The sequence below is a fragment of the Stenella coeruleoalba genome, assembly GCF_951394435.1.
Source record: "Stenella coeruleoalba genome assembly, chromosome: 15".
NCBI lineage: Eukaryota > Metazoa > Chordata > Mammalia > Artiodactyla > Delphinidae > Stenella > Stenella coeruleoalba.
The window spans coordinates 35,217,043-35,230,463 of record NC_137161.1 but is presented as its reverse complement, the minus strand read 5'-3'; the positions used below and the strand labels follow the sequence as shown (position 1 = coordinate 35,230,463).

Here is a 13,421-nt window from a genome sequence, read left to right as displayed (position 1 = left end):
GTGTGCTTCTATGTAAGATGGGAATAATAACATCTGGCCTTTTCCTACCACTCGAGGTGGTCTTGAAGACTGAAGGGGCATGACTGTAAATAAATAAGAGTAGTTTATAAATATCAGGGCCTGTTATTAGGACTCACTCTCAGTATTGAACTTGAAAGGCAGCATTATAGCAAAACTCCATTTTACTCAACTGTAATATTGAAGGAGAAAATTACATAGGATGTGTGGGTGGTTATTGCACATTAAAACTGAAATTCATGGAATCCTAGAACCATAAAAGGCCGTATTGGGTAGGGGTTAATGAAGAAAACAAAAACCTCTCTGGAAACTTTGAACATAAAGGAGTTTAATTACAGGTACTTGACAGTATCACTAGAAGGACTGGAGACATAGGCTTCAGGTTGAGCCTCTGTGAATGACCCCAGAACATGATACACTGACCCTTGAGAACAGCTGTTGCCTCCACCACATTCAGAAAGGTGAGAGAGAAATCAACGAGGAACTGCTAGGGTCAAACACAAGCCAGCTTAGCTGAAGACAAAGGAAGAGTAATCTGAGACAGGGAGCAGCCACTGTCGCCACTGCCTCTTTATAACCAAACACAGAAGAACGACTAAAGAAGATCATACTTCGTCCTTCAACATCCCACACATCTGTAGAGACAAACCAAAGAATGCAGAGAAGTGGCCTCCTTCACATATCATATAAGTGCATCTCATACTGGTGGAATGAATTTACAGCCAGAATATTAGACGCTGAGGATGGAGACTAAGTGAGATTCAACCAAACAGCAAACCTGAGAAAGCATCCCTGTCAGTATCCTTCATTTTTTTTTAATCTACGGGACCACTTGCTGACTTGCTCTGGGCTCTTCCTTTTTCAGCTTATACGGCCTCTCCTATAAAATGAATCAAATTAACTTTCCCTTACCCACTTCATAAACAAGTTCCAATGAAAGTTTGATTTTTTAACAGCAAAATAACTTCTTAATCTCCTATGTATCAATGTTATATATTAAGATCCACAATGACTAGTTCAGGTAAAAGTGCTTTGTTAACTAATTCATTTTCCTTAAACTTGTTCATAAAACTTAATTGTGATGAAAAGAAACAAAACAGTGAGCAAGTACTGTGAACTAAAAAAGTCCTTGAAATGAAAACCATATGTAGGATGCTTTTAATTCTCTTTTAACACTAAATATGTTTTCTTATTTTATAGAATAATGTTTCTTCACTGACAATAATTTAGTTTCTTGATAAATGTATACAGATTTCGTCAACATCAATTATATCTAAGCATATACCTAAGCATTTTTTTCAGAATAAACTTAAAATAAAAATTTCCCCAAGTTGAAAATTAACATATGAAGAAAATAATGAAATCAAATATCAGAGCACAAAGAGATCAAAGGGGAAGCCAAAGACCTCTTCAAGAATCTAGCCTTCTTTATATGCTATTTCATTTAGTTTTTAACAGAAATCGATAGCTTCTTTAAAATCTCAAGTAAATCTCAGAAATATGTCCTAGTTCCTTTCCTTACTGATATACAGGGGCACTGGCACTGACTGTGGGATGGGACATGGAATAGATGGGGGAAGGGGAGCATTATGAAATCTTTCTGGGCAGATGGAATTTATGATACAGTCTGAAAAGGCTGCTTGAACCTCACATTAGCTCCAGTAACAGGAAAACTAAGGTCTTCAGTTACAAAATATTTGTTATTTAGGTGAAGACCCACAGCATTAGTCGACAATTCACAATCAATCTCATTCCATTTTCTGCCGGCACTCCTTGTTCATGATACTGTGAAACAATCCTGATAAAGAAACATTTAGCTACAGTTTAACAAGTTCAATGTAAAAAAGCAAAATGTTCCTGTCCCATTTAAACAGTCATTGCACGTAAATATCATTTGAAGCTATTTACTGATATGCTAAACTTTCCTGGGAAGGATTAGAGATATGCTAATAGCCAGAGTAAATTATCCTACTGCACCATAGGTGGGAATATCAAAGTCAGGCAAGATGCGAGAGAAAAACTACTACAGAAAATTATATTCCAGAAACAGCACTCTACTAGTCTGCTCTGCTATGCCAATAACAGCCTGTAGGCACTACATTTCCTTGCTCAATTATTACCGTTTTGTTCAACTGCTTTCTCGTTTGGGGCATTTACTACACCTGCTTCACTTCCCAGGCCTTACCTTAGGCTAGATAAGGACCTAATCAAGGTCCATCTAAACCCAGGATAAGTCATTTTTGTTACTGTTGAAGAGGGTCCTAAAGCAATAATAAAAATGCTTTAGGCTTTTGTTTTCATTGAAAATAAGAAGAAAATAGCTTTCTTAGATCCAAGACAGGCAAAACCAACCTACGGAGCTGCAAGTCAGGAGAGCGGGTGTCGGGGCCAGAAGGGAGCATTCAGGGGCTTGGTGGGCGGGCGATGCTGTTTCTCCATCTGGTGCGGATCACGTGAGTGTTCATTTTGTGAAAACTGACCCAGCTGGACACGAGATTTGCGTGTTTTACTTCATGAACGTTACACTCTGATCAAAAGCTTAAAATAACTTTATTGACTTACTTTGGAAAAGTGATATTCTTACACTTAGATTACAGTAATCACTGTCGATAAGAAATTCACAAAAGCTCTTTGGACATGAAAAAGGGACACATCTGGACATATTTAAGTAGTATTTTAGAGGGCACCTGCCAGCCCTTCTGGGGGCTGCGTTTGGATCCACCACCTACCAACCAGGGCTGTTTCTTCCCTCTTTCCCCTATAACCTGTCCAAAGTGAACGCTGCTGACTGCCCACCTTGTAAACCCTTCTCTTCTGCTCCCTCATTAATCTTGTCAGTGTCACCTTGTCATCATTTTGGAAACCGCAACTACAGATTCTACATAATGCAAAAGTTCTAACTGAGCTTTTGTGTAGGATTCTGGGAAATGTGCAATATACTAACATGATTTTTTATTATTATTACCTGTTTTAGCTGTGGGTTTTTTGGTGGGGAGGGCAGAGTGGTGGAGAGGGGTGAGGGAGTTACTTGTTCAAATCCACAGGGCGCTCAGCATATCCAAACCTCCAAGCTTCCTCAGCCTTCTTCTCAAACAACTTAGCCAGTCTAGCAATTATGACCTTTGAATGTAAGATTATGCTTCTGAGACATGATGTATGATGTGAGACTTACATATATCTATCTATATATAATTTTTTCTTGCTAAATTACAAAAGTTTTTTTTAACTGTTTCCTCTTCCTTCTGGGCATCATACCTGTGCACTTACTCTCTCTCTGTGTGTGTGTGTGTGTGTGTGTGTGTGTGTGTGTGTGTGTGTGTGTGTTGTGTGTACTCTAAGGTTTTTAAGTAGAAGTAAAACTTTTGGATGCTTTGGAAACTGACTTCCTTTAAAGAGAAAGAGTCCTGCATTTTTTACATAGATTCATTTTCTCTGAAATATCTATATTTTTTAAAAGGGTAAAAAAACTTTTTTTCCCTTTCAAATCATAAAATATGAAAATCAAAACACACTTTAAAGGGAATGGAAGGAAGGTCCGGATCTTCCCACCTATAGAATAAAAGAGTCAGTCATCCAACACAAACTGACCACGTTGATAAAGTTCATGGCCCTCTAATTATTGGGGGACCATCACTTTTAACAACTTATTTTATTGAGTGTTGTATGTCAGGCGCCACACAGAGCAATGCATGTGCCTTCGCTCCTTTAATGGTAACAGTGGTTCTGTGCAGTAGGAGATACTACAATCCTTACATTACACATGAGGAAACAGGTTGAGATGCATTAAGCAATTCACCCACAGTGAGCTCTGAATTTGGAGGGTGAGAGTGGAGAAAAAGAAAACAATCAAATGAGAAGCCCTCCATGCCCCAGAGGTTGTAGAACAAAGACACAGATCTTTAAGAGGAAGGATGGGCAAACTCAGAAAACAGATTCTCAACAGCCCATTAGAAAGCATAATGGTACATTTGAAAATGAGGAGTTTGAGGCAAATCAGGGTTTGGGAAACCTTCGTCTTTCCCTCCACATCTTGTCCAACACAGAGAAACGAGAGAGGCCAGGCTCACAATCTCCCAAGCTCCCTAGCTGAGATGGAGAAAGTTAGCTCACTCTCAAACACCCCAGTCCTGTACACCCACCTCCTACTACCAGAGACTGATCGTATACAAATGCAAAATGAAAGCAAAAATACAAACGCACAATAAAAGCAAGGTGCATCCTTTCATAACACTGGTGAAACACATAGCCACCATAGGTCAGTCCTTTATCTGTTGGCCAAGTTCCGGAGGACAAGGGTTGGCCTTGATGTTCAGACAGTGTATACCTATACACCATTACTAGTTGTTCAAAAATGGAAATATTTCCACATGCTCCCACAGACACTGGGGACGTGCAGACCTTCCCAGGATCAGGCAAAAGCATGGTTCATGCCTGGCCCTGGTGGAACAGGATGTCTCCAGGACTCCACTCCAGCTCCACTGCCCGCCTGCTGTCTGTTGTGATTGGTTAACGCCAATGTCAAAGCTTTTGGCTACCACCCTTAGAGCATCCACAGCCTCACCATGACATTGGTAGGTAGCCAACAGACTATGCAGGACACTGCGCCCTCTGGGTGACATCCCCCATTCTACATGATGGCCAGGACAACAGGACTGGTGATTATGGTGCTTTAGCCACTCAAAGAACAAGACAGAATCTCTACACAATTCTAAATAGCCCCAAACTCATCATTTTCAAAGGTACCATTATGCTTTCTAATGGGCTATTGAAAATCTGTTTTGAGTTTTCCCATCCTTCGGCTTAAAGATCAGAGAAGAGGGTTTACAATTTTTAAGTGAGATCAGATATTTTAGATATTTTAAATTATTTCCAGCATTTACTTTTCCTCACTAGCAGATGGGGCACACCCTTGGGGCGGGGGTGTGGGCAGCAGGTATTTCCCAAAGTCAGAGCGAAAAGGAAAAACACAGCAGCCTCCCCTGCTCAGAGGCAGGAAGTCAGACTAGACAGCCTCTCAAGAAGCTTCTCTCCTTCCTTTCCTTGTCTAACACTCCCACTAGAAGCAGATGAAAATGCTGAAAATGTTTCATTGCCTCTAAGAAATTCAAAAGAAATGCATGAATGTGAGTTAAGTCAGCCTGGGCATCAGAGACACTTCCTAAATATCCCAGAAGACCTAAAAAGATTGTCCACGATTATGTCACCGAGTTTTTTCTACCTCCTACGTAGGTAGAAAGGTAATAATTGGAAGAATTTCTCAAAATACAAACACATAGATAAAATTAAACTTACAAACCAGTGAAAATGTACACAGGCCAGCAAGATTGTGCTCTCTACCATACTTTCCAAGTTTTTTTCACAAACCTTATCTCAGTGGTTTCAAAGTGTGGTTCCCCAACCAGCAGCATCAGTGCTACCCAAGACCCTATGAGAAAGGCAAATTCCCAGGCTCCATCTCAGACCTTCTGAATCAGAAACTGAGGGTGGGCCCCAGCAGTCTGAACCTTACCAATCCCCCCAGATGTTTCTGATGCACGCTCAAGTGTGAGAAGGGCTGCTTTACCTATCAGCTACTGCCAACTTTTAGATGAAATAGGTAGGAAATGCAGCATTCTCACAGTCTGAGCAAGAGGCAGCAAAGATTCACAGAGGTTAAGTGATTAAGCTAAAGTCACACAGCTGACTGGTAAAAGAATCAGCAGGTACACCCAGGCCTTTGGACTCAAGATCTAGCTCTCTGTGTCTTCAACACACAGTCTCACTAATATGCAATATAATTAGCCAGATAACCTAAACTGGCTTGACACTAGAAGGACAAATATGAACGGGGAAGAGTAGAAGGGTGACACCTGGGGAGGAAAAAACCATCCAAAGAAGGTCTGGGTCCCTCTTACTCCACAGATCACCATGGAGACCAAGAAGGCCAACCAAGGAACTTACAGGATAGTCCATTGCATTCCACATAACCTGACTCCTAGGTGCAGTCTGGTTTCTCCCCTATGAAAGATCTGAGATTCCCCTGGCCCTCTCCTTAGTGCCCATATCCTTCCTACCGGACTGCCCCAGAAACTCACTGTTCAATGCTCAGAGGGAGCCCTTCTCACCTTCTGCAGGTGGCGTTTGACTAGCAGCCTCTCCATCACTCTCCCTGCAGCCCTCACAATCTCTATATCTTCGGTGTTCTTGATAATTTTCTGGCTCCTCCACCTAGTATGTAAGGTCGGTAACAGCAGGGGGTTTGCTGATTTCTTCATCACATCAGGCTCTAATCCAGGGCCTGGCATTAGTAGGTGAGGAAGAAATATATGTGACATAAATGCACATAATAAAAGTCATCTACCTGGATGTATCAAAAAGTGTTTCCACAGAAGAACTTCATTTTCAAAGTGACACTCATATTTTCTTCCAAACAAGACATTCTAGAGAATTATTTTTTCTTCACTTTTTAAATTTTATTTTATTCATTATTATTTATATTAGTTATCTATTTTATACATATTAGTGTATATATGTCAATCCAAATCTCCCAATTCATCCCACCACCACCACCCCCCGCCACTTTCCCCCCTTGGTGTCCATACGTTTGCTCTCTACATCTGTGTCTCTGTTTCTGCCTTGCAAACCGGTTCATCTGGAGAATTATTTAAAATGCAGTTTCAAATCATCTCTGTGAATAAATCCAGAGCTTATCCTGGAATACCCTTCTTATTCTGCATAGTCTCCTTCTCTCTCGCTCGCTCGCTCGCTCTCTCTTCCTTCTGCTCTTCATTCTCTTTCTCAGTAAACCCATCATCATATTATCTTTCTATCTGAGGATCTCAAGATGGGCAAGACTGCTTTACTTGTTGTTGAACTGCATTTTCTTTGTTTTTCCTTGAGACAGACAAAGCATTTCATCTGTGTCTGAACTTATTGTTTAGATTCTGGAATAATCAATCCATTTACGAAGCATCCGGTCATTAGACTAGGTCAGAAGGAGAAAAGTGTAAAGTCCATAGTAAAAGAATGTCTACAGCATTTAATAAGTGGTATGAGCTTTCAAGGAAGCTGTGGGATCAGCCTCCAAGTCCTGTTTGCACTTCCAAATGGATAAAATATAGACACAGACCTGCTCAGCTAAGTAACTGGATTCTCTACCTGGAATATTTAAATTGTTTTCAGACACTGGAAAATGGCTTAAGAAGATTAAAGAAAAATACCCTGGAGAATAACAGGCTATAATTTATTAGGTGGAAAATCTTTTCAGCAAGAAGAATGCCTCATTCTCCTATAATTCCTCCTGTTTAAGAGATGTCTTAGTCATTTGGACCCAAATTTCCTTAGATCCAGCAGCTCAGGTTTATTCCCATGGGTTGTTCTTGTCAAACCTGTTGAATGATATCTAGGCCATAAAATTGATAAACTAATATCCGAAGATCCCCATGTATTTAGCAAGATTATTAAAGTGTCTGAAGGCAATGCGCAAGGAGGGGTGGGGGTGGCGAGGGGGGGTGGGGGTGGCGGGGGGGATTCACTTGAAGTCCTAGGGTCCAGGGTTCCTGTAAAGTACTGGACTTAGCCCAGCCCCTCCTGGCATAAGATGAAGGTAAATTGAGGTAATGTCTTGTATTCTATTCTGTAGTCTATTTCGAACTGAAGACTCCAGCCAGCTCAGTTCTCAGAAACTTGCCCTCCTGTTTGGCCTGCAGGCCCACCGAGCCCTCATCGACCCCTCAGTTACCCTCTTCTGCTCTTCAGCCCTCCCCTGGTGTGTCCTCCCCAGCCTTTCTCAGGGCCCTTCTCTGCGGAGCCGGGCGCTAAAGTTTGGCATCACCGACCACCTGTCGGCTGGACCGCTGTGTCCTCTGCCTCTGCCGCGTGGGCGCCCAGAAAAGCGCTAAGACGCTGAGCAACCATTCAACAGTTTCGGACTCCCGGGCAGTTCCTTCTCGAAAGGGACCAAAGGAGGTAACAGGGGGTGCGTCGGCGCGCGGAGAGGGGCGCGACTTGTTCACACCGCAGCGCTTTCCTGCGGGTCCCAACTTCACCCTCCCCACTTTCCAAACTCTCAGGACCCGTCACTGGCAACGCCGGCCCCTTCGGCTCCACTGGCCCAAAAGATTTCAGACCTCAGGGGGCGCTGACCAGACCCAGCCAGGACGTCAACTACTGAACCCAAGGACCCAAGAGCGGGAGCCCAGCCGCCGCGGTCGGCCACCCGCCCGGGCGGCGGCGACCTGAGCGCTCCGAAGCCCCCGCGCCCGCCCGGGTGCGCCCATTGCATAACGCACCCCTCGCCCCACCCCCACGAGAGGCCCGCGCCTGCCCCGCGCCCCGCCGGCACCCCCGCCAACCGCCCCGACTTACATCATCCCACTTGACGAATTTGGTGCCCTTCTTGAGGCTGTCGGACACGCACACGGGCTTGAGTTGCAGAGCGTGTACTCCGGGCTGAGCCCCGGCCATCAGGGCTCATCGGGGCTCCGGGCAGCCCGGGCGAGCGCGGCAGGGACGGGGCGCAGGGCGCGGGCTCCTTTCCCGGCTCCAGAGGCGCTCGCCTCTGCTCCCGCGCCGGCCTCCGCACCTCCTCCGGCGCGGCTCAGAAGGCGGGGTGCGCGGGGGCGAGGCGCCCGGCCATGATCGGGCGGCACGCGGGGTCGGGCGCCCGCGGTGGATGCGGAGCCTCGGAGGGCAAAGAGCCGCCAAGCAGGGCTGCCAGCCGCCGCCGGATACTGCTCCTCGGCCGCCGTCGCCTCCTGGCGTACCATTCAGCACATCCTCTAGACATGGAGGGAGAGCGCGAATGACACACGCTCGGCGCCCCCCCGCCCTGCTCCTTCCCCTTCTCCCTCCTCCTCCCGCCCCCCTTCCCCGCCACCAGCGCTCGCTCAGTCCCTCCTTCCCTCGGCGGCTTCCAGCCCAACTTTGCGCACTGGGTCAGGCGCCGGGAAGCGGGGACGCAGCGGCACCTTCCGGCTCCCGGGCTCCACTGCAGCCAACGCCTGCGCCGCCGCGCCTCTGAGCATGCCTCGTGCCCCGGTGGCGGGGTGCTGGGGTGTACAGGAGCCAGGCGTTCCTGGGGGTTTGATGGGGAACGTGAGCCCGAGCCTGGAAATGTCCTTGGGTCCAAACGGGGTGGGAAAAGAGAGCCGTCGGAGGGAGCGGAGAAGCGACCCACTGCTTTCCCCTCTAGCTGGAGCTCTCCAGCGCTAACCACAAACCAGCTTTTTGAAAAGACAATTATTATTTATTAGTAGAGAAGAGAACATTTGAGAGGCATGGAGTGAGAGCTCTTTGGGGAACCTTGCCAGCCCTGAGAATTTGCAGCGCGCTGGTCTTGAAGCCTGGGCATTCTACGATTAAGTTGTGTTTCTGAGAAAGCAAGCCCATTCTAAGAGAAACAATGCTTTTATTTCCCACGATGACAGAAGGCTCCTGCGTGTGTGTGTGTGTGTGTGTGTGTGTGTGTGTGCGCGCGCGCGCGCGCGCGCGTGTATCAGACAGAGACAGGAGAGAGAGAGAGGTGTCTAACTGATAGAAACTTGCTCATTTAGGAACATAGGTGTAAGGATGTTTGTACTCATTCAACAAACATTTCTCATTTCTTTTAAAACAAAGAAAGAGATAGCCCCACCAGAATAGATCAAGTTTAAAAGACCGATAATGCCAGTGTTGAGAAAATGAGGAGCAACTGGAAATTTCATCCACTGCTGGAGAGTATAAAATGGTAAAGCCACTTGGAAAAACAGTTTTTTATGAAGTTAGACATTTACTTATCATAAAACCCAGAACTTCTACTTCTAGGTATTTACCCAAGAGAAATGAAAACATATGTTCTCACAGACTTGTTCAGTAATGCTCATAGCTTTCTTCATCATATCCCAAAACTGGAAACCACAAATGTCCATCAACAGGTAAATGGATAAACAAAATGTGGTATGCCAAACAGTGGAACACTATTCAGCAATAAAAAAGTAATGGGCATACAACCACACAGATAAATCACACAGACGCTAAGCCTTAGTGAAAGAAGCTGTACACAATAGACTACATACTGTTTGATTCCATCTCAGGAATTCTACAGCAGGTAAACCAGTCTATGTTGACAGAAAGCAGATCAGTGGTCGCCTGTGGCCAGGAGTGGCAGGGATTGACAGGGAAGGTGAACCAGGGAACTTTTGAGAGAGACGAAAATGTTCCATATCATGTGTGTACACAGTTGTCAAAATTATAGAACTGTATACCTAAAATGAGTATGTTTTATTGTAAGTAAATTGTACCTCAATAAAGTTGATTTTAAAAAAGAAACAGAATATGAACAAAGAAAGAGAGAAACATTCTTTTCTCTTAAGTGTTTGTCTTTTTTCCTCTGCCCCAGAGGCTTCCAAGGCCCAATGTTTATAAACTCGGTCAAAATATTACCCAAAATCTGATGGGGAAATTTGCTGTTAAATATTTCAATGCATTCAAAACATATGTGTTCATTAGCAGCTGTATGCTGGGCACTATGATAATCACCAAGGATAACCTGGTGAACATGACCCCAGACTCCGGCTCTTTTTGGGGGGCCTTACCTGGTCCTTGGAAGCCACTTGCCACAAAGAATCTCTTTAAAGACTGACTTGTTTCATTTTGATCACATGTCCCTAAACTAAAACCTGAGTATATTGTCCAAAGACTCTCTATCCAGTGGCCTTGGCTTGCTAAGTGCAGAGAGCACCATCACATTTTCACACTGCTTCTCTTGAAAACAGCAACACAACTCTACTTCCAGCATTCCTGCCCTTCTCAATTGTGCTTATAATTCATCCTACCAGACTAGTTCTTTTCTCTTCTCTCTTTTATTTCTCCACCACCCTCAGTTTTGTACTGAAAAGATTATTGGCCAAATAGGCTTAACAGCAGAATGATGTAGGAAGGCAAGATAGACCAGAGATGTGCCCTCTAGAAGACGAGTTTGGAAGATTAGAAATGGGCTCCAGGCTAAATGAGAAGGTAGAATGAGACTCTTCGTGGCGGCTGATTGCATCATCTCTCTCTGTTCCTTGTCCTTCTCTGTATCCACACACTTTGCCATGTGACCTTATGGTGACCTGTGTGTTTATTCACCCCATTGATATTGGCTAATGAGATGTTAGAAGATGTGACCTAAGAAAAGGCTTGAAATATACTTGTGAGGATGGGTGGGAAATATACGTGCCTTCTGGGGTTTCTGGTTATTACCGTGAGACAAACACGTCTCAGAGAGCCATAAGCGGAAGATGTAGGCCCGATCTGCAGCCTAGAGGCAAATCCAACAGAACCCATCTGAGATCTGTCAGAACCCAGACAACCGGCAGACTTATGAGCATGACAATATATGCTCATTGTTGGATCCACCGATCTGGCCAGGGACTGGGGGATCATTTATTATGCACAATTATTGTGGGAAGTAGCTGGTTGAGTCACTCATCTAGTATTCTTGATCCTTCCCAGCTGTTGCTTGTTGCTGTGAATGTAAGGAGAATAAAGCTGTAGAATTCTGAACAGTGTTTGTCTTCAAGACAAGCATGGACTGTGGGAACTCCTTCTGCCAGCAGAAGGATGCAGTTTGAGCCAGGAGAGCTGTGCGATAACCCCCTTCAACATGTAAGATGAGGCTTGAGGCAGCTTGGTTCAACTCCCTCATTTTCCACACCTCTGGTTAAGATACAAGACAGAAGGAGTTTTAACGTGTGGGGATTTTTGCCATGCAAAGGGACTGGTAAGAACATCCAAAATTGTGTGAGCCAGGCCTGTGATCCATCAAGTTCAGTGCTCTGTTCTGTTTTTAAAACAATAAAAAGGTCTGTTTTATGTGAGAGCACAGAATTGCCCTCGGGAATGTCAGCCTCAGGGAGTTGGCAAAGCTAACCATTACTGAGAATTAACTATAGTCCAGAACACTAGGCTAAGCACTTCCCAGATACTCCATAACATAACACTTACTGTTCAACAGCACCCTCCCACCACCTTTTCCTTGTTAAGCAAACCCTGATTTGGTTCAGCTGGCAATGTGCTTAGGAAAGGTGGCTCCTCCCTCTTCCCAGGAAATGAACTGCTATTGGTCTATTGGTCTAAAGCAATTATAGAAATCACATTCTCCTTCTCTCTGATGGGTTTAGGAGGTCATTAGGAGACCCAAATCTGCCCAATGGATTAAGGGAGGTAGGGCCTGCTCCTTTCTCTGTCTCTCTCTGACTTTGTCTCTCCCTCTCTGTCTCTCTCTCTCTGTTACCCTGTAAAGAGGATGGCCAACTAGAAACATGCAAAGAGCCTTACTTAGTCCTTCATGAGATTGTTAGCCCTTTGCAAGTCTCTAGACTTCCTGATAAGTGAGGCAATAAGTGTGTTTATTGCTTAAGCCTTACTATTAGTCTTAGCTGATCTGGTGGACCATATTATTATCCCCAGTTTTATTGATTATAAAATTAAGACTTGGAGAGGTGAATTAACCTGCTTAAGCTTACCCAACTTGGAACCAGGTTTGACACCTAGGATCTCTGATTTGAGAACTTAACTCTCAACCACCATGCTAGGCACCTCTAGAACTTACAACTCAGATCTGAGTAGTTTTTCCCTACTTTTAACTGCAATATAATGTAAATATTCCCATTTCCTCTAGAAAACTGTGGTATGTAGCCCTGTCTCTTAGCAGTTCATCACTCACTTGAGGCCTGCCACAGTGGGAAGGAAGGGTGTTTTGATTTGAACAGACATACTTTCTAAGAGCCAGCTCTACCAATGACTAGCTTTGTGACATTGGGAAAGTATCTTCCTCCTTCTGAAATACAGAAGCCTTATATACTAATGGGTAAATAACAATGATGATGAAAGCTATAAGCGTTTTACACTTTTAATTCATTAATCCTCACATTAACCCCATGAACCGGGTTATCATTATCATCTCCATTTCATAGTAGAGAAAACTGAGTCAGGGAAGGGTTAAATACTTGTACAGGATTTTCCAGCTAGTAAGTGGAAGAACCAGAATTAAATCCCAGGCAGCTTGGCCCTAGAGCAGACACGTTTAATCAGCACACTACACTTTCTTGAAGAGTTATTGTGAAGATCAAATGAAATCATGTATGCAAGTCTCTGTCACATAGTGCTAATCAATAGTAGTTAATGCACTTATAATTATTCTAAAATTGTACTATATTGCCTTTATGTGCCCTAGAATAACTTTTTATGAGCAGTATTCAAAGGCAGCATCCTAATTCTGTGGTCTGTGATTTAGTCAACTTCTTTCTGCCTGCATTGATTCTATAAACTTTAATCATATCCATTTTCATCTCTAACCTTCTAGAATTCAAAAGTTCTTTTCCATTACCAATAAATGTGTTCTAATTGCATCTAAGCATCAGGGTTCCTCTAACTCTATCTTTTTGGAAATAACAGAGAGA

The 13,421-nt window shown here is 44.1% G+C and overlaps 1 protein-coding gene across 1 annotated transcript in view; it reads right to left on the bottom strand.

The window, feature by feature from the left end:
• Positions 1–8,482, bottom strand: part of PLCB1 (phospholipase C beta 1) — a 625,151-nt gene extending 616,669 nt beyond the window's left edge. The window contains exon 1 of the mRNA XM_079944642.1: positions 8,365–8,482. Within this exon, the coding sequence (XP_079800768.1) occupies positions 8,365–8,463 (99 nt within the window). The 5' untranslated portion in view covers positions 8,464–8,482. The remainder of the gene's footprint in view (positions 1–8,364) is intronic.
• Positions 8,483–13,421: the final 4,939 nt, after the last annotated feature.